General features: G+C 45.1%; 2 protein-coding genes across 14 annotated transcripts in view; one reads left to right on the forward strand and one right to left on the reverse strand.

Moving 5' to 3' along the window:
• The window catches only part of R3HDM2 (R3H domain containing 2), a 156,334-nt gene extending 144,157 nt beyond the window's left edge, over positions 1–12,177 (reverse strand). For 11 of the 13 annotated variants that reach the window (XM_082634536.1, XM_082634544.1, XM_082634535.1 and 8 more), the window contains exon 1: positions 11,889–11,966. The gene's annotated coding sequence lies outside the window, so the exon portion shown is untranslated. Of the gene's footprint in view, positions 1–11,888 lie in introns of all 13 variants that reach the window. The other 2 variants (XM_082634540.1, XM_082634538.1) reach the window with 2 other exon arrangements.
• Positions 12,178–15,689: 3,512 nt separating this feature from the next.
• On the forward strand, positions 15,690–26,644 carry INHBC (inhibin subunit beta C). Its single transcript, XM_082635903.1, has 2 exons — positions 15,690–16,203; positions 23,795–26,644. The coding sequence occupies exons 1-2, from the start codon at positions 15,891–15,893 to the stop codon at positions 24,538–24,540; spliced, it is 1,059 nt and encodes a 352-aa protein (XP_082492029.1). The 5' UTR covers positions 15,690–15,890; the 3' UTR covers positions 24,541–26,644.
• Positions 26,645–27,046: the final 402 nt, after the last annotated feature.

A 27,046-nucleotide genomic window follows, 5' to 3' on the forward strand; every position in this document is an offset into this window, starting at 1 on the left:
TGCGTGCGTGTGTGCGTGTGTGTGTGTGCGCGTATGGCTAAATCTGTGTCCCCTACTGCGGGAAATGAGCAAAGCACAAGTCAACAGTAACGTACAGGACAGAACAGAGAGAACAGAAGAGACTCATGGCCTAAAACACATTATGGATCTGAACAGATCCTATAGCTGAATCCAGTCAGACTGCTAAACTGAAAAGACAATTGCTATTTCCCAACCTATAAGAAACTAATAGGCAAAAAAACAGTTATGAAAGCAATGTTAATTCCAAAGAGAAAAAGGAAGAAAAAGAGAAAAATAAAGCACACAGAAATAAAGCACCATTTTATCTCTGCCAATACAACGTCAATGCTGTTCTGTTACGTAACAGCACCAGAGAACATTATTTAGAGACTAGTAATTTGATCATGTTTAATATAGACTGTCCTTCTGTGAGGTAGGCTATGCTTGCTGACTGTGGCCACCAAATAGATGTACATACATCCCAGCTACATGGAAAGTGTGCTCATTAATATCTGTAGATACCTTTTTGTCTCTCTTCTGTATTATCTACTAACTACAGGTGAAGTAAAATATTGAAGCTCGCCTAAGAATTCATGAAGCTGCACTTAATATCTCAAGTGCTTACATTTTAAATGAGTAAATGTATCAGGAAGTATTATTGTATTTAACCTTGAGATACCTCCAAAAGTCAATTTTCCTATACCCTAAAAGGAAGTAGACCAACAACTCCATTTTACATATAAAGACACTGATTCAGCAGAGTTCATGAGGGTAAACTCAGCACAGCCTCAGAGAACTTCAAACAGGGTTAAAAATTCAAGTCTCAAGCACTGGCTCTGATTTTACTCCCTCACAAGGCCTACACAGAAACTAAACAGGTTTGATTCCTTTCAGTAGTCCTATCTTACCAGTCAGTCACACTTAATTTTTCAGCCATCATACTCATTCAGTTAAAAAGAAAGAAAAAATATTTCTACACTTTCATATAGGGAAAATACTCCAAGCGCAAACCCTCTTCGTCTTCCTCTTCTTTTCTGTCAAAAATACTGCTAGGGCAACTAAGCCCGTGCGCCACAACTACTGAGCCTGTGCTCTAAAGCCCGTGAGCTACAACTACTGAGCCCGAGTGCCAGGACTACTGAAGCCCACGCGCCTAGAGCCCGTGCTCCGCAACAAGAGAAGCCAACGCACCACAACGAAGGTAGCCCCCGCTCGCCGCAACTAGAGAAAGACCGTGTGCAGAAACGAAGACCCAAGGCAGCCATAAATTAAAAAAAAATTTTTATTAAAAAAAAATACTGCTAGCGGGCTTCCCTGGTGGCACAGTGGTTGAGAGTCCGCCTGCCGATGCAGGGGACACGGGTTCGTGCCCCAGTCCGGGAAGATCCCATGTGACGCGGAACGGCTGGGCCCGTGAGCCATGGCCGCTGAGCCTGCGCGTCTGGAGCCTGTGCTCCGGAACGGGAGAGGCCACGACAGTGAGAAGCCCGTGTACCGCAAAAAAAAAAAAAATACTGCTAGGATAGAGAGTAAAACACAAAGAATAAATTTTAAACCAAATAACTCTGAAGGGAAAATAAGGAGAACTGGAAAGGGGGATAAATAATTTAAGGCTGAAGATACCATGATAAAGGTAAAACTTTGGTAGTACAGACACAACTTAGTTCAGGATTTCAGTTGTTGGCCTTAGTATAGCTCTGCCCCAAATCAAGACTCTAACAATGATCTCTCTTAGGTACAGTGTTAGCCAGGAGGGGCAAAACAACTGGCAAAGGGAATTTCCTGGTGGTTCAATAGTTAGGGCTCTGTGCTTCCACTGTAGGGTGCACGGGTTCAATCCCTTGTCGGGGAACTAAGATCCCGCGTGGTGCACCCCCCAAAAAACTGACAAAGTCACAATCTAGACACAGACCTCTAGAACATATGCCTCAAATTATCTAATTATTTTTCTTTCCTTCTCTTTTCCTTACAGCTAGTAGAGGAATAAGACAAAAATCACATGCTCTAGAGCTCTTTTGGCACTGGAGAGATCACGATCCTAGCAAATTTAACTTCAGTGTGAGCAGAAAACTTAGAATGGAATGTACAGAGGGAAACGTGGTAAAGACAAAGAGGAACCCAGCTTTGTGGAACTGGTCCAAAAGAGGCAGACAAAATGAGTTTTGGGGATGCCCTAAAGGGTTCCAGAACATTACACCTAAACAAAGGAAGGTTTCTGTGGTTTTCCGGTGGAGAGGTATCCAGTTGAAACAATGGTATACCCCAGGGCAGCAAGGTGTGACAACAGGGAAGGTGAAAGAACAAGTAATTCGTCTGTAGCTGAAGCCTAACCCTGAAAGCAAAGAGAAAACAGCAAAATGTAAGGCAGGTGAGATAAAGCAGCCAGATTTTAAAAATATATATGGGCTTCCCTGGTGGCACAAGTGGTTAAGAATCTGCCTGCCAATGCCAGGGATACAGGTTCGAGCCCTGGTCCGGGAAGACCCCACATGCCACGGAGCAACAAAGCCCATGCGCCACGACTACTGAGCCTGCGCTCTAGAGCCCGCGAGCCACAACTACTGAGTTCACACGCCACAACTGAAGCCCGCGTACCTAGAACCCATGCTCCACAAGAGAAGACACCACAGTGAGAAGCCCACACACCGCAACGAAGAGTAGGCCCCGCTCGCCGCAAACAGAGAGAGCCCACTCACTCACAGCAATGAAGACCCAACGCAGCCACAAATTAAAAAAATAAATAAAATAAATAAGTTTTTTAAAAAAAGAAAAAGATTCAAGAGAAACTGCGGAGATAAGAGGTTACTTAACTTATGATTACTAGATATTAAAGGGTAAGAAGGATTCAAGTATGACATCCAGGTTTCTGGCTTATGCAACTAGGTAGTATGATTCAAAGAAAATAACTCAGAAAGAACAAATTTCCATGGAAAAATTATTTCTGCTTTGGGCATGTTGAGTCTGAGGTGCTGTGTAACAGTCAAATGGAGATGTTCAAGAGACCACTGAATAAATGAGCCTAGAGCTCAGGTAAGAGATCAGAACTGGAGACAGAGACTCACAAATTGCCAGCTTATAAAGATGCCAAGTGAAGCCATCAGGGTGGATGGGACTGACAAATGGAACAATGTTCTTTTAAATGTCATCCAAGACAACTGACCAGAGACATCACAAACACCTGGAATGCTTGTTAAAATACAAACTCCTGGGCTCCATCCCAAGCCTACTAAGTCAAAAATCTCTGGGGATAAGCCCAGGAACACACATTTCATTCATTCATTCCATAAATGTGTATTGAGGGACTATTCTAGGCATTAGGAATATAACAGATATAAAATAAACAAGGTCCCTGTTCCATAGGTTTTGGGTTCTAGGCATGGCCAGACTACAGGCAAGAAAACAAACAAGATAACTTAAGATAGTGGTAAGTGCTATGGAGAAAATAAAAGAGAAATTTAGTGAAGCAATAGTAAGAACAGGGAAGTGTGGTACAAGGTAAGTCAGAGCAGCTGGCAGAGGCAAGATCATGAAGGCTTTTGTAAGCCATTCTGAAATTCTCCAAGAGATGCTTATGCAGATGCTTATGCCTTTAAGGTTTAAGACTCAGAGGTAAAGAGGAAGAATACAACAGTAACCTTAAGGAAAACACATATTTAAGGGATGAGCAGGAGAAAAAGAGCCAGGAATGCAAGTGGAAAAGAAAGTAGTATCACTGGAACATTTCAAGAAAGAGAAGGGTCAACATGACAAACACTCCAGAAAACCTAAATTAAGATAAGGATGAAAAGGAGTCCGTTAGATTAACAAGGCCCACCATGTTCTTCCCACTGATTCTGATGGCTGCTGGGAGCTGCTCCACCAATAGTATTAGAAACACTAAGTGACCACTTCTTGTAGATGTGTATATTCACCTGCTACCCATCCATAGCACAGTGTTTCCTGCAAGTTATCAGCTGGTTACTAGTCCTAGATCTTCTTCCCTTCTCCCACAGAATCAAAAAGGAGAAAATATAATTTGTGAGTATAGGGAGAAAAAATGTATTTCAAATGTATCCCTTATTAAGTTTGGATTGTCACTGCCTTGTTTACTTTCCTCCTAGTTCTGTTATAAAGCTTACACAAGTCTGAACCACCCTTCTCCAAGAAAGTATTCCCCATAATGCTGCTCACGTGCCAAAACCACGCACAAATTCTTACAACTGGCACATCCAACAAAATCACAGCCCCCACAAAAATATGAACTGCATACCTGGAAAATCTAGTCTTTTAATATGAATGTTGACCACTTTACGGTCCGATCAGCTTTTAGGAAAGAGAAAAGTGCTTTGCAGATATGAAATACGGTTTTGATCATTATTAATAATAAACACTGAAGCACAAATGTTATCAACATGAAATATACCAAAAACATCCATACAAAGAAGATAATGAATCAAGTGGCAAAGGAAACTAGCTAATAATGTTAAAAGTCTATCTCTATTCTGTACACTAGACAAGAATTGTATGGAAGACTAACAGTGGGAGCAAAATTACCTCCAAAAGATCAAGATAGCACTTGACTAGTCTGCAAACCAGCTTTTTCTCTTTCTTTTCCCACTACAGACTCACAACCAATAAATATCAATTAGAAATAAACTAAGTTATTTTACTAAACTTAGAAGGTTTTGCACAGCAAAGGAAACCATAAACAAAACAGACAACCCTCAGAATGGGAGACAATATTTGCAAATGAGGCAACCAACAAGGGATTAATCTCCAAAATATGTAAACAGCCCATGCAGCTCAATATCGAAAAAACAAACAACCCAATCAAAAAATAGGCAGAAAAGGGACTTCCCTGGTGGCGCAGAGGTTAAGAATCTGCCTGCCAATGCAGGGGACACGGGTTCGAGCCCTGGTCCGGGAAGATTCCCACATGCCACGGAGCAACTAAGCCCATGCGCCACAACTACTGAGCCTGTGCTCTAAAGCCCACTCCCCTAGAGCCCGTGGTCCGCAACAAGAGAAGGCACTGCAATGAGAAGCCAGCACATGGCAACGAAGAGTAGCCCCCGCCCGCCGCAACTAAAGAAAGCCCACGCGCAGCAACAAAGACCCAAAACAGCCAAAAATAATTAATTAATTATTTTTAAAAATGGGCAGAAGATCTAAACAGACATTTCTCCAGAGAAGACATACAGATGGCTAAAAAGCACATGAAAAGATGCTCAACATCATCTAATTATTAGAGAAATGCAAATCAAAACTACAATGAAGTATCACCTCATACCGGTCAGAATGACCATCATCAAAAAATCTACAAACAATAAATGCTGGAGGGGGTGCGGAAAAAAGGGAACCCTCTTACACCTTTGGTGGGAATGTAAATTGGTACAGCCACTATGGAGAACAGTATGGAGGTTCCTTAAAAAACTAAAATAAACCCAGTAATCCCACTCCTGGGCATATACCTGGAAAAAACCATAAGTCAAAAAGATATATGCACCCCAATGTTCACTGCAGCACTATTAACAATAGCCAAGACATGGAAGCAATCTAAATGTCCATCATCAGAGGAATGGATAAAGAAGATGTGGTACATATATACAATGGAATATTACTCAGCCATAAAAAAGAACAAAATGATGCCATTTGCAGCAACGTGGATGGACCCAGAGATTGTCATATTGAGTGAAGTAAGTCAGACACAGAAAGACAAATATCATATGTTCATATGTGGAATCTAAAAAAAGGGTCCGGGGCTTCCCTGGTGGCGCAGTGGTTGAGAGTCTGCCTGCCGATGCAGGGGACACGGGTTCGTGCCCCGGTCTGGGAAGATCCCACGTGCCGCGGAGCAACTGGGCCCGTGAGCCAAAATTACTGAGCCTGCGCGTCTGTAGCCTGTGCTCCGCAACAAGAGAGGCCGCGATAGTGAGAGGCCCGCGCACCGCGATGAAGAGTGGCCCCCGCTCTCCACAACTAGAGAAAGCCCTCGCACAGAAACGAAGACCCAACACAGCCAAAAATAAATAAATAAATAAAGCAAACTGTCAACAAGTAAAAATAAACACTATAAAAAAAAAAAAAAAAAAAAAGGGTCCAATGAACTTATTTACAAAACAGAAATAGAGTCACAGATGTAGAAAACAAACTTACCAAGTGGGAAAGAGGGGGGAGGGATAAATTGGGAGGCTGGGATTGACATACACACACTTACATAAAATAGATAGATAAAATAGATAACTCATAAGAACCTACTATATAGCACAGGGAACTCTACCTAATACTCTGTAATGACCTATATGGGAAAAGAATCTAAACAAGAGTGGATATATGTATAACTGATTCACTCTGCTGTATAGCAGAAACTAACACAACATTGTAAATCAACTATACTTCAATAAAAATTAATTTAAAAAAAAAGAAACTGAGTTATTTTAAACCCTGCTGGTTACCTCACTTATCTTTACACTTCTAGCTCTACAGGATAAGGACTTAAGCTGAGATCTTCTGGGACCTGAGTAATTGTGTGGGTGCAAACCTATAGTTTTTATTTGCCTGCAAAAGATTTTGAGGTCTTCAATGAAAAACAAAAACAAGCTGCAAAACACACTATTAACGCCTTTAGAGCATTGGGCTAAGTCAGGGAAGAGACCTTACAAGAGCATTTAACCACTAGCTTCATTTTTTTTCCCCAAGAAAATACCGGGAAAGGCCTGAAAAGTATCTCCCAGGAAAAATCAAAGTCTTTGACAATTTAGAAAAGCAAGCAAGCAGTTAAAGGGACTGAAAAGATTTTTTTATTTTCTTGTGGTATACAAACTAAGGAGGAATAGAATAAAATGAGTCCCTTAAAAATACCGAAAGTGTTTTGACTATTGGGAGACATGACTGCCTGAGGCTTTTTTACCTTTTCTCCTTATTCTCTCTCATCTCGAGGCTGGGGTTCCCAATTTGATCAGTTCTTTTTTTTTTTTTTTCTTTTTTTTTTGGCGGTACGTGGGCCTCTCACTGTTGTGGTCTCTCCCGCTGCGGAGCACAGGCTCCGGACACGCAGGCTCAGCGGCCATGGCTCACGGGCCCAGCCGCTCCGCGGCATGTGGGATCTTCCCGGACCAGGGCATGAATCCGTGTCCCCGGAATCGGCAAGCAGACTCTCAACCACTGCGCCACCAGGGAAGCCCTGATCAGTTCTTCTTTTAAAAGCACAGTTAAGTACTCTGGGAAACTTACTGTCAAAACTAGAAAACTGAAACTGCTTTCCCAGTATAGGTTCAAACAACTGGACTGAACAACTCATAAGAGTTTTGCTTTGCAGAAAAGCAAAAAGAGGGGACTTCCCTGGTGGTCCAGTGGTTAAGACTCCACGCCCCCAATGCAAGGGGGCTGGGGTCTATCCCTAGTCAGGGAACTAGCTCCCACATGCATGCCACAATTAAGAGTCCACATGCTGCAACTAAGAGCCCACATGCCACAACTAAGGGATCCCACATGCCGCAACAAAGTTCCCACATGCCACAACTGAGACCCAGTGCAGCCAAAGAAATAAATAAATATTTTTTAAAAAAAGAAGAAAAGCAAAAAGAACACCTGGATTTAGGAAACGTCCCAGAATCTTTCCTTTCATACCGCCTAAGTAAAAATGATGAAACCACTGCAGATAATTGTAATTAGGGCTTTCAACACCAATTTTTTTTAAGTGTTAGAGAAAATAGATACACACTAAGGAAATCTAAAGGAACTCAAAGAGGAGTTAAAACAGATCAAGGTTATGAAATCTTTCCTATCTATATCTGTTTTCAGAAATAAACTCAAACTTAAGGAATGGACAAAGTAACTTTATTGGAGAATGGAACAAGTGCTACACTGCTAAAGTGACAATCATGGTAAGACCAAAAGGTAACTACTAAGAGACAATTAAGTGGCACGTTTTCTACAGACAGTGAAAAGGATACAGCTGCAGGAAAATACTAAAGCCACTGTGTATGAAGAATATATCTAAAATTAGACCCACCAACTGTATTCATGCACACATATTCAAGCCATGAGTCCAGTTATTTTTCCTACGTGTAAGCTGGCAGCACATTCCACAGAGGGACACTCAGAGTCCTTTATCCCATCTTACAAGTAGGCATAGGGAAAAAACAAAACAAAACACACACACACAAATACGCACACACACAGAATTTCACAAAATTCTCTCCTCTGTACTTCCTGGGACCATGTAACAAAAATGCAACACTTTTTATCCCTTCCTCAAAATCCGCTTTTTCCTGAAAGCTTTCTTTGAGTTCATGAACAGATCTGGTACAGGAATAAGCAATGCATCATTCAGAAACCATTACCTATACTGAAACACTGTCAGTACTCAGTACAGTATTTATCTCTAAGAGGTGAGAACATGGCATAGAGATGTTTGAATGTCTCTGGGTCTTGGGAAAGACTTCCTAGAAACTTTGTGAAAGGATTTTAAAAGAGACAAGAGAAATGAGGTAGAAGCCTTATTAATGTGCCAAAATTATGTCAGGAATTATTCACAAAACGAGAATATACCTTTTTACAATAATAATAGCAGAACCAGATCCAGTCCAATAGATACAAGTTCCCCAATTCTCCCACTCCCACTTCCCACTCAAACCATTCTCTCATGGGCCTGGAAGCTTTCAATGTCCTGGCAAAAGTTTAAACAAAAACCTAGCTTTGCAACCAGCATTCCTACAAAGTGTTAAAAGCACAACCTCGCCCGCTTTGCCTTCCTAAGCTGGAACAGTTGCCAGGACTGCCCCAAAGAGAAATCTCATCCAGGCCACTGTAGCCAGCAGATCAATGAAGGTAACAAATATACCAATCAAGAAATGAGAAAGGAGGGCTTCCCTGGTGGCGCAGTGGTTGAGAGTCCACCTGCCGATGCAGGGGACGCGGGTTCGTGCCCCGGTCCGGGAAGATCCCACGTGCCGCGGAGCGGCTGGGCCCATGAGCCATGGCCGCTGAGCCTGCGTGTCCAGAGCCTGTGCTCCGCAACGGGAGAGGCCACAACAGTGAGAGGCCCACGTACCGCAAAAATAAATAAATAAATAAATAAAGTGTTACTGTTCACGAAAAAAAAAAAAAAAAAAAAAAAAGAAATGAGAAAGGAAAAGATAAATGAGGGATAAACCACACAACTCAGGGGGCCTGCTCCTTTTACCCTCAGGCTTAATATAATTTAGTTACTAAAAATGACCCCACAAATGGATTTGTAGAAAAAAGGATCAGATGTTCCCCAAAACCGAACACTCCATCATTGTTAAAGAAAGCTATTCTTACAAGTTTTCAAGCTCAACTGTCTCCACATGAATAGGGGAAAAAAAATCTAACCCATACAGCCCAGACCATAAATATTAACATCTTCAGTGTACTGAAAAATTCAAAGTGGAACCAGCCCCCGCAGTTCTCTGGGGCCAAAGAGGTAAGGATGGTGATGTCTGTCTCATCAGGGATGTGAACAAACCTCAAGGCAAGAGCCTGCAACAGTAAAAATTCTAGCCACATGAAATCTGAGATAATCTTCCTCGGAGACCACCAACACCACACTCCATCCTCTCTGCCTTCAAAGTGCTTTCACTCAATGACCTGAAAGCACAAGACTTCTGTCAAAACAGAAACGTGGCAAGAACTGACAAAAAAAAAACAAAACTCAAGTTCTTCCAGTAAATACCTTACAAAATCCTAGTGGAAATACATGTCTCTCATTTATGGCAATGAGAGAGTTCAAGAATAAAACTCCTCTTCTTGGGGACTTCCCTGGTGGTTCAGTGGTAAAGAATCTGCCTTACAACACAGGGGATGCAGGTTTGATCCCTGGTCAAGGAACTAAGATCCCACATGCCACGGGGCAACTAACCCTGTGTGCCACAGCTACCGAGTTTGCACGCCTCAACTAGAGCCCACGCGCTCTGGAAGCTGTGCACCACAACTACAGAGCCCACACACCCTGGAGCCTGCACGCCACAACTAGAGAGAAGCCCACACACCACAACCAAGAGCCCGCACGCCTCAACGAAGATCCCCCCCCTGTGCCGCAACTAAGACCCGACACAGCCAAAAATAAAAATAAATAAATCTTTAAAAACTCTTCTTTACCTACTCAATCAATAAATTTGTTGAGCACCTACTGCATATCAAGGGCTATACTAAGGGCTGAGGATACGGCAACTAACAAAACAAGACCATCTAAACCTCATGAAACTTACACTCTAATGCGGGAGACTAAATATGTACAGTATGTTATAGGTTGATAAGGGGTAAGGAGGAAAATAAAGCAAAATGGGATAGGAAGTTATGTAAATATATGTGGAGGAATGGCTTTGGAATTTAGAGAGCCAAGGAAATGTCACTGTTAGAGTGACATGAGTAAAGCCCTGAAGGTGAGGGTACAAGGCTATGCAGCTTTACACGGAAAAGGTGATCCATGAAGATCCAAGTGCCAGCTGCTGAGGCAGAAGTGTATCTGATGTACTCAAGGAACAGAGAGGAGACCAGTGAATATGTCTGCGGTGGGCGGGGGGGGAGGTGGCTACATATCTTGGACTTTAAAGACAACTGTAAAGTCTCTGATTTTTATTCTGATAGACGAAGGTAACCAACTCCTCTTCAGACTTCTTTCAATTAAAAAAAATCAGGCACCCTATTCTTATATGTGCGACTTTTTAAATTTTTGTTTTAAATTGAAGATCTACAGTGTAGATCCTAGAGTGGACGCGAAACTGGAACTTAAACTCTGAAATACAACTTTCGCTGACAGTTCATCAGACCTTCAAGAAAGATTCTCTGTTCTCTCAACTCTGTGGAGAACTGCAACAGGGAGGAAAAATACAACTAAAAGTGAACTGAATGGTCTAACTACTACCACTTTCTACCACTATTTAAGCCCGTTTTAGTCTTGATGTCCCAGACTCCAAAAAGGGGGGAAAAGATAGGAGAAATAAAACGAGAGGTGAAAAAAAAAAGCATTAGGAAGAAAGAGGAGCCACAAACAACGGATTCAAGTGCCTATCTAACTATCCAAAAATACAATAAAAAGGCAAGGAATGTGTGACATTCCTGAAGTGGAACCTGTCACCTCCCTCCTCCCCAGTCTCCATGCTGCCTACCAACATAGGGCTCAGGCTTCTCAATTTTGGTTAAATCTATTTGAAAATATATATATATATATGGACACTCATCCAACCAAGAGCTGAATTTAAATTTTCCCACACCTCTCTTTGATTTAATGAACCTCTGGGACTGTTATTCGATCATTTCTCATCATTATCCAAGAACAATTCACTCTGAGTGAATAAATATTCTGAGGACTTACTAGGCTAATGGTCACAAACGTTGAAATTCTGGGTTCCACAGGTAACCGAAATCGAGAAGAGTTTTCAGAGTAACTAGCCTCAAGAGTTAGTTACGAGCTTAGCGTAGGCCCAACTTTTAAGCTCCAGAACCATCTCTCTGTACGTTCCAACTCAAATCTCTGTCCCTGTAATGAACTCGGACACCAGCATAATCTGAAACACTCCAACACCTTTCCCTCCCATTTTTCCAAGGCTCAAAGGAAAACGGAGACCCAAGAAACACATGGAGCTAGTCACCCCCGAGCACCACAAGGGCGCAACAGTTTTTAGGTCCCACCGCACAGGCCACAGGTGGCGCCAGCCCCACACCCTCCGCCCCGCGCCCCTCGCTTCTCGCCTGAGCTCCCCGAGCACACTTGGGGCGTCTCTGGCTTCGGGGCCGTCCTTCTCGGGAAGCTCGGGCCCTGACCCACCGCCCGCGTGTCCGGGAAGTGCCAGCGCGGGGACCCAGACCGGGGGCCTCCGGCCGCCACGCCCCCTCCCCACGGGCCGCCCGCGCTGCCCGCCCCCTTGGCCGGGAGGTGGCCTCACCTCACGCGGGCCGTAGCCGGGAGGGCGCCCGCGTCTCCGCCCGCCGCCCGGGCTCACGGCCGCTCGGCTGCGGCTCGGCCCCGACGGCCGGCGGCGGCGCGCTTCTGGGGGCGGACTCTTCTCGGCCGGGGTTTCCCCGGGGCCCAGGGCGGGGGAGTAGGGGGGACTGGGGCGGGGGAGGGGAAAGGGGCTTGGGAAGGAGGGGGGAGAGGGGGAGAAAAGGGGGAAACCAAACCCGGAAAGGGAGAAAAGGGGGGAGGGGGAAAATCAGAAGGGGAAGAAAGGCCCAGAGTCCGCCCCCCGCTGCGGCCTGCGCGCTACGTCACCACGTCCGGCGTAATCGTCATCGCGTCTTGCGCCCGGAGCGTCCCTGCTTCCTGTGTGCCTGTCTCCACGCCTACAGACGCCCCTTGCCTACTCATGCACGTCCCCAGCCCGCACGCACACGCTGTCCTGTCCAACACACGCGCTCGCTCTGTCGCCGCCGCGTTACCTGTCTTCAGCCCCCAATGCAGATCCACTGCGACCCTCAGTTCACCTGAAGCCCATCAAGCCTGTCAGATTCACCCTTGATTTAAACATAATACAAATAACTGTAAGTTAAGTTTACAGAGCACTTTCAAAGTAGCCTTTCACTTAGGACAGTGACTCCTGCTCCCGAAACAGCATATATGCAGTAAATATTTGTGGTATAAATGGATAAAGATCATGTGGTAGGTAAATGTCCATTTTTTCCAGATGTAAAAATTTAACTCTAAATAAAGTAGGTTTAAGTACATCCTATTTAAAATCACTTCTTCCCGCCACCACCCTCTAACCTGCAGTTCTTTTTTAAAAAGTCATCTTAAATTTGCAACCTCCCTGACGAAGTGAGAGAGTGGCATGGACATATATACACTACCAAATGTAAAATAGATAGCTAGTGGGAAGCAGCCGCATAGCACAAGGAGATCAGCTCTGTGCTTTGTGACCACCTAGAGGGGTGGGAGGGAGTCGCAAGAGGGAGGAGATATGGGGATATATGTATATGTATAGCTGATTCACTTTGTTACAAAGCAGAAACTCACACACCATTGTAAAGCAATTATACTCCAATAAAGATGTTAAAAAAAAAAAAAAATTGCAACCTCCCCACACTGACCATTCTAGTCAGAATCAATCTAGCTACTAATTACATGTATTTGCATCATTTCTTGACCAACTCTCTCAAAGAAGCATTGTATTAAATATTAATACAATGTATTAATACATTGTATTAAATATTTAAGCATTAAATATTTACTATGTGACAGGAACTGCAGTAGGAAACAAAAAAATTATAGTATAATGTAAGTGCTATACTAGAGAGGTGTTCAATGTGCTATGGAAACACAAGAAGGAGCAATTAGTTCCTAGATGTAAGAGAGATTGAGTAAGCTACAGAGAAGCTAAAGGTGAAATTTCAGTTAACCTTGAAGAATATAAGTAGGAGTTCATCAGAAAGGCAAGAATGGAGATTCCAGAAAGGTCATAGAGGTAAGAACTCCTTTCCTTCAAGAATCAGCAAGTTCCAAGTTTTCAAGTTGGAGGCAGGAGACTAGAATAAGTAGCATTCTACATCTATTATTTCCGTTTAATCCTCAAAACAATAGGTATTACTGTTATGGTCATTTTGTAAGATAAGGAACCCTGAGGCACCAAAGTCCCAGATTTTGAACTGAGTTTATCTTCGAAGCCTGCTCTCAATCACTACACTATTAGAAATGTAACTGGAAAGGGCAGGTTTCAAAGGACCTGTGTGTCATAATGCAGAGTGAAACAGTTGGGTCTTTTAGGGACAAATGCAGTAACTGAAGAACAGCTAAGGCAAAAACATGAGGCATCCAGCCCTAAGAGAAGCCCTCCTCTGTTTCCCCCGCTTTTGCTAACCTCTTATTCCCCAACTATTTGCCAGGGAGAAGGGGAGCAACTGAAGTCTTCAGATGTGAGGGGGTCTGGGAACTACATACTGTAGTTAGGACATGAAACAAATAGCAGTATAACTACCTCCCCCAACCTCAAGATAAGGTTATATCCATGAATGAAATTAGGAATATTAAAATGTTAGATAGGGCTTCCCTGTTGGCACAGTGGTTGAGAGGCCGCCTGCCGATGCAGGGGACATGGGTTCGTGCCCGGGTCCGGAAAGATCCCACATGCCGCGGAGCGGCTGGGCCCGTGAGCCATGGCCGCTGAGCCTGCGCGTCCGGAGCCTGTGCTCCGCAACGGGAGAGGCCACAACAGTGAGAGGCCCACGTACCATAAAAAAAAAAAAAGTTAGATATAAGATCAGTCCCTGTAGGCTGGGAAACTACTAGAGAGTGACTACTAATAGGTACAGGGTTTCTTTGGGGGATGATGAAAATATTCTTAGTGGTGATGGTTGCACAACTCTGTGAATGTACTAAAAAACGCTGAATTATATACTGTAAAGGGTGAATTTTATGTTCTGTGAATTATATCTCAATAAAACCCTTATGTTATAAATAAATTTATACTAGAAACTGAATAATAAATCTACTTCTATCACAGTGCTTAAAAAAAAAGAGGGGCTTCCCTGGCGGTCCAGTGGTTAAGACTCTGTGCTTCCAATGCAGGGGGCTCTGGTTCGATCCCTCGTTGCGGAACTAAGATCCCACATGCCACTCGGCAAAAAAAAAGAAAAAAGAAAAAAGATCAGCCCCTGTTGAAGAGAGCTAAGAAACTTGTGACACACAAAAATACAATCAAGGTGACTTGAGTGTAACTTCTTATAACCAGCCTGTAAGCCTGTATTCTAGAATTTATTCACTCAATAAATATGTTTTAAACACCTATATTATATTGTAGGTCCTATGTGCAATGCTAGGAATATAGTGGTAAGCAGCAGAGATGACTTAAGTGACTGCATTACAGATGGTGATTGGGGGCATGGCCTCTAAGAAAGCAGAGTCCAGAAGGGCAAATATTGGCAGAATTTCTTCAGCACATCTAGAGGTGAGGGTACTCTGGCCCGCAAACAAACCTATGTAGCAAGAATAATAATATACTTTTATTAAGCCACTTACTCTGTGCCAGCCACCGTAAAGCGCTTTACAAAATTATTTAAATCTCAAAACTCTCAGATAACCATTACAGATCTATAATTACACATTAAAAATCCATAGGGCCAGACATGTTTCAGAATTCGGAAAATTTCAACTTCTAGAAAGGAAAAATGGAGAATTCCCTGGTGGTCCGGTGGTTACGACTCAGCGCTTTCATTGCCGAGGGCCCAGTTTCAATGCCTGGTCGAGGAACTAAAATCCCACAAGCCGAGGGGAAGATCCTTCAAGGCGTGCAGCGTGGCCAAAAGAAAAGAAAAAGAAAAAGAAATCGTACGTATACTGTATGTATACTGTATATCGTATAACACCCCTAGGGGTAGCATCCCATAATCAAGTAATGAAGACCCAACACAGCCAAAAATAAATTAAAAACAAAAAACAACAACCTGCATGACAATGACCTAAAGCGTCCTGCCAATGACCCCCTCTTGTTTGAAAGTCATTCTTTAACATTCTATCTTAAAACCTCTGATCTCCGCACCCTACCTCTCCCCCCCACTGCCAGGCTTCCGAGCAAGGCTGTTGATCTGAAGAGGAATTTCATCTCTAACCTTTGTTCCCAGGCCTGGCAGCTCACATGGGTAACCCACTATCTCCCAAAGTTGGCCCAGGGACATTTCTTTCCCCAAACAAACCAACCTCCCCTCACATCCCCCACTCTGTAGTTTCACTGACTATATGGCTTCTGCCAAGTTCTACCTGTAACTGGCTTCATCTCTCAAGTTGGATGTTTGACCGCTCTATCCCCTGCAACCAGGAGTAATGCCAGCTGGACACACTCTCCTTCCGGGGCCCCTGGCGGCTGGGAGGGAGCTGAGACCACAGCTGTGGAGACCCTGAGCCCCGGGGTTTGCGGCTCTATCTCAACTGTGTTGCTCAAGGAAGGCCTCCCCCAGCAATGACCTCCTCATTGCTCCTGGCCTTCCTGTTCCTGGCTCCAGACGCAGTGGCCACTCCCAGAGCTGACACTCAGTGTCTGGCATGTGGGGGGCCCGCCTTGGACCTGGAGAGCCAGCGGGAGCTGCTTCTTAATCTGGCCAAGAGAAGCATCTTGGACAAGCTGCACCTCAGCCAGCGCCCAACACTGAGCCGGCCTGTGTCCCGAGCTGCTCTGAGGACTGTGCTGCAGCACCTCCATGGGTCCCCACAGGGGGCGCTTCCAGAAGCAGACAGGGGACAGGAGTATGAGATCATCAGCTTTGCTGAGACAGGTGGGTTCTTGGTCTGTAGATCTTCCCCCAAACCCGATCTCTTAAGGAAGGGAAAAACTTCCTCCCCAATCTAACGCCTGACTTTCTCCCCAAAGCCATCCCAACTCTTGCCTCCCACAGCATGTAATCTCCCAATCCCAGGCTCCCCCCACACCCCCACCACCAGGCTCTCTCTTTGTAGTTTAGACTTGACCAATGGGCACCTGGGAAGTGGGTACGTTTCATTTCTTTTGAGACTGCCTGCCCCTATGTCCCATGGCTCCTCTCTCTGCAGGCCCACAAACTTCCACAGACTATGATGTGAGCCCAGACACTTCCTGGGCTTGGACCAGGGTCTGGGAGCTGGAGAGTCTGTCCTCCCTCTGGCCCTGGGATCCAGCCTCTCTGTACCCCACTACCCCAGATACATCATTTGGGTAAAAGGGAGAAAAGTAAAATACTGGGATTACAATACCTCGCCACCCTACTCCTGTCCTCTTGCCTTGATTACCTCGGGTCCCCACGTCAGAACAGGGCCAAAACGGGACTCAGAAAGGTATTCAAGGGATAGAGGATAAAGGCGAGAGAGTTTCTTCCATAGAGGGGAGAGGGGTTAGAGAATTTAGTGGGCAGCTGGAAAGAAGATCAAGAATTCAGAGACAGGGGAATTCCCTGGTGGGCCAGTCATTAGGACTCCACACTCTCACTGCCGTGGGCCCGGGTTCAATCCCTGGTCGGGGAACTAAGATCCCACAAGCTGCGAGGCGCGGCCAAAAAAAAAAAAAAAAAAGAATTCAGAGACAGGATCTGAGAACCAGAACACAAACAAGTGATCTCTCTGGCCTCTGAGCTTCTTGCAAGTTCTTCTCTCTTAGGTTTAGAAGGCCCTTCCCATTCCTGGCCCCTTTCCCTTGGTCAGCATCTACTCCCTTCAAGATCCCGCACTCCCATCCTAAAAAAACCCATCCGGACCTGAAGGTGAGGGGCTCACTCTCTGGTGGCCCCCACACACTCACTCTGAACCTGGACCTTCCTTATGGAATTGCCTGTTTCCAGGTTTTCTATGAAGTCTGTCTTCCCATAGAACGCAACCTCTTGAGGTCAGGAACTGTCATTTATTCCTCACATTATCATCAGAGGCTAGTGTATAGTAGAAATAGATAACACTTATACAGTGTTTACTGTGTTCTAAGCCTTTTAAATATACTAACTCCTTGAGAGCCTCACAACAAGCCAGTGAGGCAAATACTATTGTTACCCCATTTTAGAGGTGATGAAACTGAGGCACAAAGAGGTTGAGTAACTAACTCAAGGTCACATGACCAGTAGGTGGTAGAGCCAGACAGCCTGGGTCTGGAATCCATGACCTTGACCACCCTACCACTCTGCCTCTTGCAAACATAGTAGATGCTCAATAAACAGCCAAACCATTCTGTAGTTCAGCTCGACCATGTCTAGAGTCCCCAGTGATGGATGAGACCCTATTCTAGTTCAAAAGGGGGTTTCTGCTCATGATTAAGAACACAAACTCTGGAGCCAGATAAACTGGGCTCAAATCCCTGCTCAGCCACTTATTACTATGTGTCCTGGGTTGTTAATAGTCAGTTTTCTCATTTGCAAAACAGAGGTAATGAGAGGAGAGTTGAGAGAATTAAGTGAGCTAATACAGGTGATGTACTTAGAAAGGATAAGGTGGGAGGGAACTGAAGGTAGAAGACTCAGCTCCTGCCCACGAGGGGTTTAGTTGTTGCTGCTGGGAATAAATTACTTAGAATATAAGGCAGAGTGAAATAAATGCTAGATGAGGGCACAAGTGCTTAATGGGCCAGAAGTAGTTCACTGGGACCTGGTCAGGGAAGTCTTTCAGAAGAAGTTTGCAAATTGGCTGGCATTGTAGAGTAAGTTTGACTTCAGTGGGTAGAAAATGGTAAACAACATCCTAAATGGAAAAACATGAGTGAAAGTGTAAAGAAACTGACTGCATTTAGAGTTAAAAAGTAGTCTGGAGTGGGTGAGCACGAGGTGGACAGATGGCCATGAACACCAAAATCCTGGTTGGTTTTTTTTTTTCACCTTTGTATCCCTGATACTTAGCCCAGTTTCCTGGCACATTGTGACAGTAATGACAGTTACCAGGTATTTAGTGTACCTGCCTCCTCTCAGTTTATCCTTGCAATCACTCCATAAAGTAGACTTTATCATTCCCATCTTAAGAATGCAGAAACTGAGACTCAAAGATAATTTACATGGCCAAGGTCATACGGCTTACAAGGGGCAGAATTCAAACACAGTTCTCTCTGACTTCAAAGTCTATATATACTTTCCACATATTTGCTAATCAATGAATGAATACAACATTTAGGCTGCAGGGGGCATGACCTGAAATGAACTTGGAGGTGAGAATGACTGATGCCTGGATTCTACCTTTTACATTTAAATATTTTAGTTTGAAGTTTTCATTCCAATTTAAGCTATCATCTCCACCATCGTGTGAAAGAAAGATCTGAGAATTGTTCTTGCTGGAGATATGAAGAGAGAGAGCTTGGGGCCCTGGGAAAACTAGGGTAGGAGCCTTCAATGGTGTCCTGAAACTGGCTCTTACTGGCTCATGAGAGCTGATGGTGAACACCTCCCAACTGTACATCCAGTGGCATCACATTGATAATTTGAAATTGGCCGGGATGGGAGAAGTTATACTGCAGAAACTGGCAAACACTACAAATCAGGGCCTTTTTTTTTCCCCCTCTGGAATCCAGTTGTTAAATATTTACCAACACAACACTGCCTACGACCTTAAAATTCAAGTTATCTGCCTCCCACATACCTAACATACAATGCTGATTCAGGGACGGAATAAATAGATACTTCTGTCCCAAATGGCGGATGGGGGAGGGAGACACAGAGCAGTCACTGGTCCATGAAAATTCTGACATCCAGCCAGGCACATATCTCAGTCTACCCCAAATCCAGAATTCCTTTGGTTAGGGCCTGGTTCTGCCCACTGGTAGGATTTTCCTCTCCTCTTAAGGAGAGCCTACCATTGCTTCCCTAGACTTCTAGATCCATTCTCTCAGCTCTTAGTGCCACCCTCTGAGATGTCTTTCCTTTTAAATAGGAAATGACCTGTGTTTGAGGCTAAGTAGTTTTCTCGGCCTGCATGCTGCCCAAAGAAGTTGGGAGCCCGGAGACTTCTTTTCATTTTGAATCATCTCTGTCCCTTTTAGTCCAAACTGGTGCTGCTCTCACTATTAAAATTCTCTTTAACACTCTGTGAGCCTTCTAAATAATAAATTACAGTCTACTCACTCAGACAAAAGGCACTCCACTCTATCAAGACAGACCCTCCTCTTTAGGTTACAAGTCAGGATACCCTCTTACAAGTGGGATAACACTCTTAAGATTCTTAGAAGCCCTCTGTCTAGTTGAGAGGGTCTACAGAACATCTTAAATTTTAGATCTTAACAAAGATGTTAGATCTTAACAAAGATGTTAGATCTTAACAAAGGGTCTTACAGTTCCCCCTTTATTATTTTGATCTTCACTCTGAAGCTGTTTTACTGGCAGTGTCCTGGATTTGGTTTTTGCCCTGAGACCATTTCTTAGTTTGATAATCTTTTTGCCAGAGAGAGAGTTGAGGGAGGAAAAAAAATATTTTATTGTTCCATCTAGCAAGTCCTATTGGAAATGTTTTCTCTAAATTCTGCTTGAAAATTTAACAGTTCATTTTTTAGTTCATCTCACTCCTGAAATGCCTTATCATAGGCAGCTAAAATAAGCCAAATGGCACTTTCAGCATTCTGCCTGGAAATATCTTTAGCTAAATTCACAATTCTGTTAGATACCATTTCTAGCTTCCAGTTACCAGAGATGATAGCCAATACATAACACAGGTTCGCCTTTGTCCAGCTTCCAGTAGCAATTTCCTCACTGTCCTTCCAGACTTCACTAACAGTCTCCCTGCTGTCCTTCCATCCTCTGGTCGCCACCCAGTCCCAAAGCCAATGCTACATATTTTAGGTCTTTGCTATGGAGTACCCCACTTCTGATACTAATTTCTGTTTTAGTTATCCATTAATATGGCAAATCAGCTCAAACATTGAGTCTTAAAACAAAAAAATTCAATAGTTTCTGAGATTTTGTAATTTGACTGGACTTATTCTGGACAGTTCTCTCACTCCATGTGGTGTAACTGAGTTCATTCAAGCAACTATGTTCAGCTAGGAATTCAGATGGGGCTAGACCATCTAAGATGGTCTCTCCGAGGTCTCTCTCCATATGGCTTCTCATCATTCAGTAGTCTAGCCCAAGTTTCTTTAAAGCATTAAAGTTTTCCTACCTCAAAGTGTAAGTACTTACTAAGTTTCTGCTTGCATCGTGCTTGCTTACATCTCATTGGCCAAATCAAGTCACATGCCAAGACCAGAATTAATATGGGAAGGGATTGCACAAAACCATGAATATTGGGAGGTGTTGTTCCCTGGGGGTCAACAGTGTAATGGTCTATCACAGCCCCTGCTGGTCCTGTGTCTACCTACCATAACTGGGGTGACTTATGAGGTTCTAAATGTTGGGTGCTAGTGACCTAGCAAGAAAAGATTAGCTGGGTCAATCAGACTCTTCTTTTAGGATTTTGGAATTGGAACACTGAAAGATCAGTTCACTTAGCTAGGAAGAGCTAAGTTAAAGGTTCTGTAGACTCAGGAGCTAGGGCCACCATTCTGGGACCTGAGGAAGGTGACAGGGAAGCAAATGAGGTAGATCCACAGAAAGAGAAGAATGGAGTAGACTTACATAGGGAGAGTGAGATGAGAGAGATTTTGTTGGCTCTGAGAGCTGTCAAGGGCAACCCTTATTTCAGACCTTACAATTCACACTAAGTCTAGATGAACTTTATTTTCTGCTCTTTTATGCCCATGAGAGTATCAGTGGCATTCCCACAATAAAGCATCCTTTACTTAAAATAAATAAATAAATAAAAATAAATAAGAGTTGCTAAGGCCAAAGCATAATGGCATTTAATTGCCTCCGAAAAGAGTTTGGCTTTGGGCTTCCCTGGTGGTGCAGTGGTTGAGAGTTCCTCTGCCAAGGGCGAGGACATGGGTTCGTGCCCCTGTCCGGGAAGATCCCACATTGCCGCGGAGTGGCTGGGCCCGCGAGTCACGGCCGCTGAGCCTGCGTGTCCGGAGCTGGTGCTCCGCAACGGGAGAGGCCACAACAGTGAGAGGCCCCCCCAAAAAAAGAGTTTGGCTTTATTCATCAATAAGGTTTTTGAAACCATGAATTTTATGATCTAGCCTTTTTGGAAAATAATTCTTGTGTCAGCATAAAATAAGAATTAAAGAATGAAAGACCATTCACTCACCAAATGTTAACTGAATGCCTATTATGTACTAGGTACTAGGGATACAGTGGTAAACCATACAGGCACAGTCTCTACCTTCATGGAGTTTACATTCTAGCTGGGAGCAGGGAGGGGTAGAAGGGGAGGGGAGGATAAGCAAATGAACAAAAAACCAAGATGATTACAGAGAGTGATAGTGGCTATAAAGACAATTAAGCAGGATAACGTATTAAAGAGATGAGGGTAGAGTTGAAGGCTGCTTTAGCTAGGTTAGTCAGGGAAGCCTCTCTGAAGAGGTGAATTTGCACTGAATGCCAAAAAGGAGCCAGTCATTCAAAGAGCTCGGAAAGATATTCCAGGCAGGGGAAATAGCAAGTGTAAAGGCCATGAGGTGGGTCCATGTTTGGTGAGTTCAAGGAACAGAAAAAAGCCAGTATAGGTAGACTATAGTCATTAAATGGCAGAATGCCTTATCATACGTGTTTCCTATGTTAAGGGGTTTAGCTTTTATTCAAATAGCAATGGGAAGCCTTTGAAGGGTTTTAAGCTGAGAGGATTAAGCTGACCAGATTTATGTTATAAAAAGATCACTCTGTGACCTCCCTGGCAGTCCAGTGGTTAAGACTCTGCGCTTCCACTGCAGCGGGCACGGGTTCGATCCCTGGTTGTGGAACTAAGATCAAACAGGCCACAAGGCACAACAACAACAACAAAAAAGAGGTCACTCTGGCTGATATGTGAAGAATGGTTTTGGGTGCAAGAGTGGACCACTTGGCAAGCTATTGCCATAGTTCAAGAAAAAGACGATTGCAGGTTGAACTAATGTATGGTAGAGGAGGTGGGGATAAGTGAAATTATATTATGAACTGGAGATAGAGTTGACAGGTCTGCAGATAATTTCAAAGAAGGGAATGAGGGCAAGCAAGACTTTGGTTTAAGCAGTGCATTTACAGGGAAGGGGAAGATTGAAGAAGGAACAGATTTGGGTTGCAGGGGATAAATCTAGAGTTCTTCTTTGAACATGAATAGTCTGAGATAGCATTGGATATCCAAGTGGAATATCAGATCAGCAGCTGGATATACAAGCCTAGGCTCAGGGAGAGGTCAGGACCATGGATATAGATATCTGGGAGTCATCAGCATATAGATGGAATTGAAAGCCAGGGGAATTGATGGGTTCTTTCTGGGAGAGAGTATAGACAGAGAAGAGAAGGGAGCTTAGGACCTCCAACATTTAGAGGTCAGGCAGAGGAAGAGGAGCTGTCAGCAAAAGAGACCAAGATGGAGTGGCCAGAGTCACGAAAGCCAAGAGAAGGAAGTATCTCAAGAAGGAAGGGATGGTTAACTGTGTCAAACACTGCTTAGAGGTCAGGTAAGATGAACATAAAGAGATGAAACCATTGGATTTGGCAACGTGGAAGGTGTTAGTGATCCTGACAAGAGCCGGAGTGGAGGGAACAGAAACCCAATTAACGTGTTTCAATAGGTCAGGTGAGGGATGAAGAGGGGAAACTGAGCCACAGTAACTGGCACAGGAAGAAATGCATAGCCGTTAGAACCACTGTGGTGAGGAACTGGATGTGGGGAGTTTCTACAGGTGATAAGGAAGGTAATGATGCCACCAGTTCTAAGAATGGAAAGAGAGATTTCCATTCTTAGAGGAGGAAATAATGATTTCCACGTGGGATAAATTGATTTTAATATGCTGGCAGGATGTGGCAAAATTAAGCAGTTAGAAGTTTAGGCCTGAAGCTTGATGATTCCCAAGGTGCAAAATGATCTGGACTGGGCATACAGATTTGGGAATCACCAGCACAAAGTTTGTGTTGTCTGACTGTGAGTATGGGTCAGAGCTCCTCTCAGGGTAGAGTAAGAGGAAATGGGACTTCCCTGGTGGTCCAGTGGTTAAGACTCCTCGCTTCCACTGCAGCGGTCGCAGGTTCTATCCCTGGCCGGGGAACTAAGATCCTACATGCTACATGGCAAAAAAAAAAAAAATGGAAATGAAGGTCAAGGACAGACCCTGGAGAACTCTTGCATTGGAGGGATGGTGAGAGAAAGAAAAGCCAGCAAAGAAAATCAAGGAAGAATCATGAGAGTTGCGTCATGGAAACCAAGAGAGGAAAGATTTTTAAGAAGGAAGGGGTAGTTAACAAGGCCAACAGTGTGGTCGAGAAAGAACAAAGGGAATTCAAGCATGCTGAGAATAGATATGTAGTTGGTAGAATTGACTCAGAAAGCCACACTGACTGGAGCTTCTTGTGTCCACAGGTCTCGCCAACATCGACCAGACTCGTCTTGACTTCCACTTCTCCTCTGATAGAAGTGTTGGCGGCCTGGAGGTCCAGCAGGCCAGCCTCATGCTTTTTGTGCAGCTCCCTCCCAGTACCACGTGGACTTTGAAGGTGAGGGTCCTCGTGCTCAGCCCACATGCCACCAACCTCACCTTGGCCACTCAGCACCTGCTGGAGGTGGATGACAGTGGTTGGCACCAGCTCCTCCTGGGGCCTGAAGCTCAGGCTGCCTGCAGCCAGGGGCACCTGATCCTGGAGCTGGTCCCTGAAGGCCAGGTAGCCTGGAGCCCAGTCATCCTGGGTGGGGCTGCCCATAGGCCTTTTGTGACAGCCCGTGTAAGAGTTGGGGGCAAGCACCGCATTCGCCGGCAAGGCATCGACTGCCAGGGTAGGTCCAGGATGTGCTGTCGACAAGAGTTCTTTGTGGACTTCCGTGAGATTGGCTGGCACGACTGGATCATCCAGCCTGAGGGCTACGCAATGAACTTCTGCACAGGGCAGTGTCCCCTGCACGTGGCAGGCATGCCTGGCATTGCCGCCTCCTTTCACACCGCGGTGCTCAATCTTCTCAAGGCCAACACCGCTGCGGGCACTGCCGGAGGGTGGTCATGCTGCGTGCCCACTGCCCGGCGCTCCCTGTCTCTGCTCTACTATGACAGGAACAGCAACATTGTCAAGACTGACATACCTGACATGGTAGTAGAGGCGTGTGGGTGCAGTTAGTCTGTGTGTGGTACAGGCAGGCTGAGGTGGGGTAGGCAAACATGCCCTGACAGAGGCGCTCTTCCTTGAGAGGAGGGGGTGGCCCCGTTACTGCCTCTGTCCAGAAGATGGACTCCCTCTTCCTGAGCAACTTATGTGAATTATCCCAACTTTGACGTGAGGAGATCTTCATCAAAGGAGAAGCACTGTCATCTAAGGAGAGTCACTGTACCATCTTCATAACAACCAGACCCTCTCCTAGAGCATAGTCCCTGCAGCAAGCTCCAAGTGCTCAACTGCCACCCTAGGGACTCTCATCCACCTCCAACCATGAGCAGTGCCATCTGGTTCCCAGACAGATACCCATAACCCAACTTTAATCCAGCCCACAATCCACTATGCCTCCCTGCCCTTTCTACTCAATGTCCCCCACTCCAGGATGAGTTGACCCAGCCCCTTCCCCTGCTTTTCTGGATCTCCAGAGACGCCCTTCCTTAGATTCACCAACATTCGATCCTCTCCATGTATTGAGCCCCTTTCCTCTTACTTGCCCAATGGGCTGCTAAAGGCTCTCTTGGCCCACTCTCATCCACACTTTGTCCTTCTCCGTCCTGCTCCATACCCTTGGGGTCTGACTCACCTGAGTTCCTTTGGCCTCTGGCTTCCTGCTGAGTTTGACTAAGAGGAGACAGAGGCAGGAGATCAAAGGATAGGAGGAGACAGAGGTCAGGGTGTTTCTTATTCCTCCTCCTTCTGCCTAGGTTCCATGGTTCTGTGTGAGTGTGGCTGCGTCCATGTCCCTACAGCTCCTGTCTAGCTCCCCACCCCCTCCATGGCTCCGGCTCTGCCTACGTTTTGATATCACCGCTTCCATGCTATGGGCTTGTAATGGCTTTCCATTCTTGCTGGTCCCTGGGTGCTTCAATATCCCTCCTTGGTTCCCTTATCCCTGCCCATACCTCTGTAAAGAAGTCCTTCATTAAGTCTTCTTAGTGATGCAAACACAGACAGCTGAGTGGGTCTTTTATGTCCTGCCAGGACCCTGACTGCCACCCCAGATGACACAGAGCCTGCCTGCCCTGCCCACTTTTCTCTCCTCACAGCCTCCTTAGGGCTGAGCTATTATGTCCATCCCACACGTCATGACTCTTCCTTCGCCAGGCTGCTTCCTTTTCTTTCTTAGGCCCCCTCCTCCCTCCCAGAACCATCTTTGCTTGTCTTATGGCCAATAAACACCTGGGTTTTACCTGCTCCTCTCCCCCCTCTGTCCTCGCTCCAAGAAATGAGACAGATCAGTGCTCAGTCAGCAAGTAGGTGACAACCTGTGGGCACACACGGAGGAGGCAGAGGCATGGCTCCCAGCTGGCTGCCTTCCCTTCACTCACCCCCAGGGCTCCAGCCAGGAGTCCTGTCTGGAAGCTGGAACTGGCCAAGGGCCATTTGAGCAGGACAAGGAGAAGAAAAGGAAGGCCTGGGGTGAGGAGAGGGAGGCATTTGCTCTGAGACTGGGTCCTCTCTAGACCTTTGCCCTCTTCCCCCACCATCTCCTCCCTTTGGTTGGACAGCCCTGAACCATGGGGTCAATATTGTCTGCAGCCCAAGGCCGGGTTTGCGCAAAACCCATGTGTCCTTTGGGAAACGTGATGTCAGTGTTTGCTCAGCATATAACCCCCTCCTATCTAGGTCTGAGGTCCTTGGAAATGGAACCCTAAAAGGAGAAAGTCTGAAAGACACCTCCTGGGGGACTGCAAATCTGAGCTGTGGGGCTTCAGGAGCAAACTCATGGAGGTTATCTCAACTTTGACTTGAGGAAACCTTCATCTAAGCAGAGAAGCTAAGGAAGTCTTCTGGTGGCTCTGCCTTCCCCTTCCACCGCTGTCTCCCACTCCCAATCCACCCGTCCCCCAGATCTAACCTCCCTCCCTCCAACTGTAGCTTCAGTCCCCAGGGCCAAGACTAAGGTGAGGAGAAGTGAGGCTCTTGCCTTGGGGGCAGAATTTTAAGGGGATGCCAAAAAATACATCAGCCAAGATAAATAGGATCTTAATGCAATATTTTACAAAATCAAAATCAATGCAAAAAAATCCAAGATGAACAAAATAGAAAATTTTAAAATAAACTAAATTTAGAAGGGATCAGTATTATTCCTTTTCCTTTTTGGCTCTGTCTTTGACAAAAAGGAGAATGAGTGGAATTGTCTTCTTCCAAACCTTTTCTTCCAGAGCTCCCTGGCCCCTAACTCTAGACTTGGTCAGGCTTTTCTCTTTTAGGCAAGATAATCACTCAGGCTCCTTCTACTTCCTTACCCACCCTCAAGCCTGTCTCTACCCCCCAGCCCCCAACCAGGTTGGTGGTAGGGCGGGCCTGGGAGGCAGATGGCTGGGGTATTTATAACCTGGGAGCACTTCTTGAGAAAAGTGACTAAGATGCTAAGAGCATATTTATAGCTGGGTTCTGACGTAAGTGTCAGTAGGGAGGTAGGGGCAGGCCAGGCACAGCAGCAGCAAGAGGGTAGGAAGAGCTGGAA

The sequence above is a fragment of the Mesoplodon mirus genome (assembly GCF_964341445.2).
Source record: "Mesoplodon mirus genome assembly, chromosome: 11".
NCBI classification, from domain to species: domain Eukaryota; kingdom Metazoa; phylum Chordata; class Mammalia; order Artiodactyla; family Ziphiidae; genus Mesoplodon; species Mesoplodon mirus.

What these genes read in the sequence shown, in the direction of transcription:
- INHBC (XM_082635903.1), top strand. Translation starts at nt 15,891, where the DNA reads ATGACCTCCTCATTGCTCCTGGCCTTCCTGTTCCTGGCTCCAGACGCA. An exon ending in CATCAGCTTTGCTGAGACAG is followed by an intron (nt 16,204 to 23,794) that starts GTGGGTTCTTGG and finishes TTGTGTCCACAG; the next exon opens with GTCTCGCCAACATCGACCAG.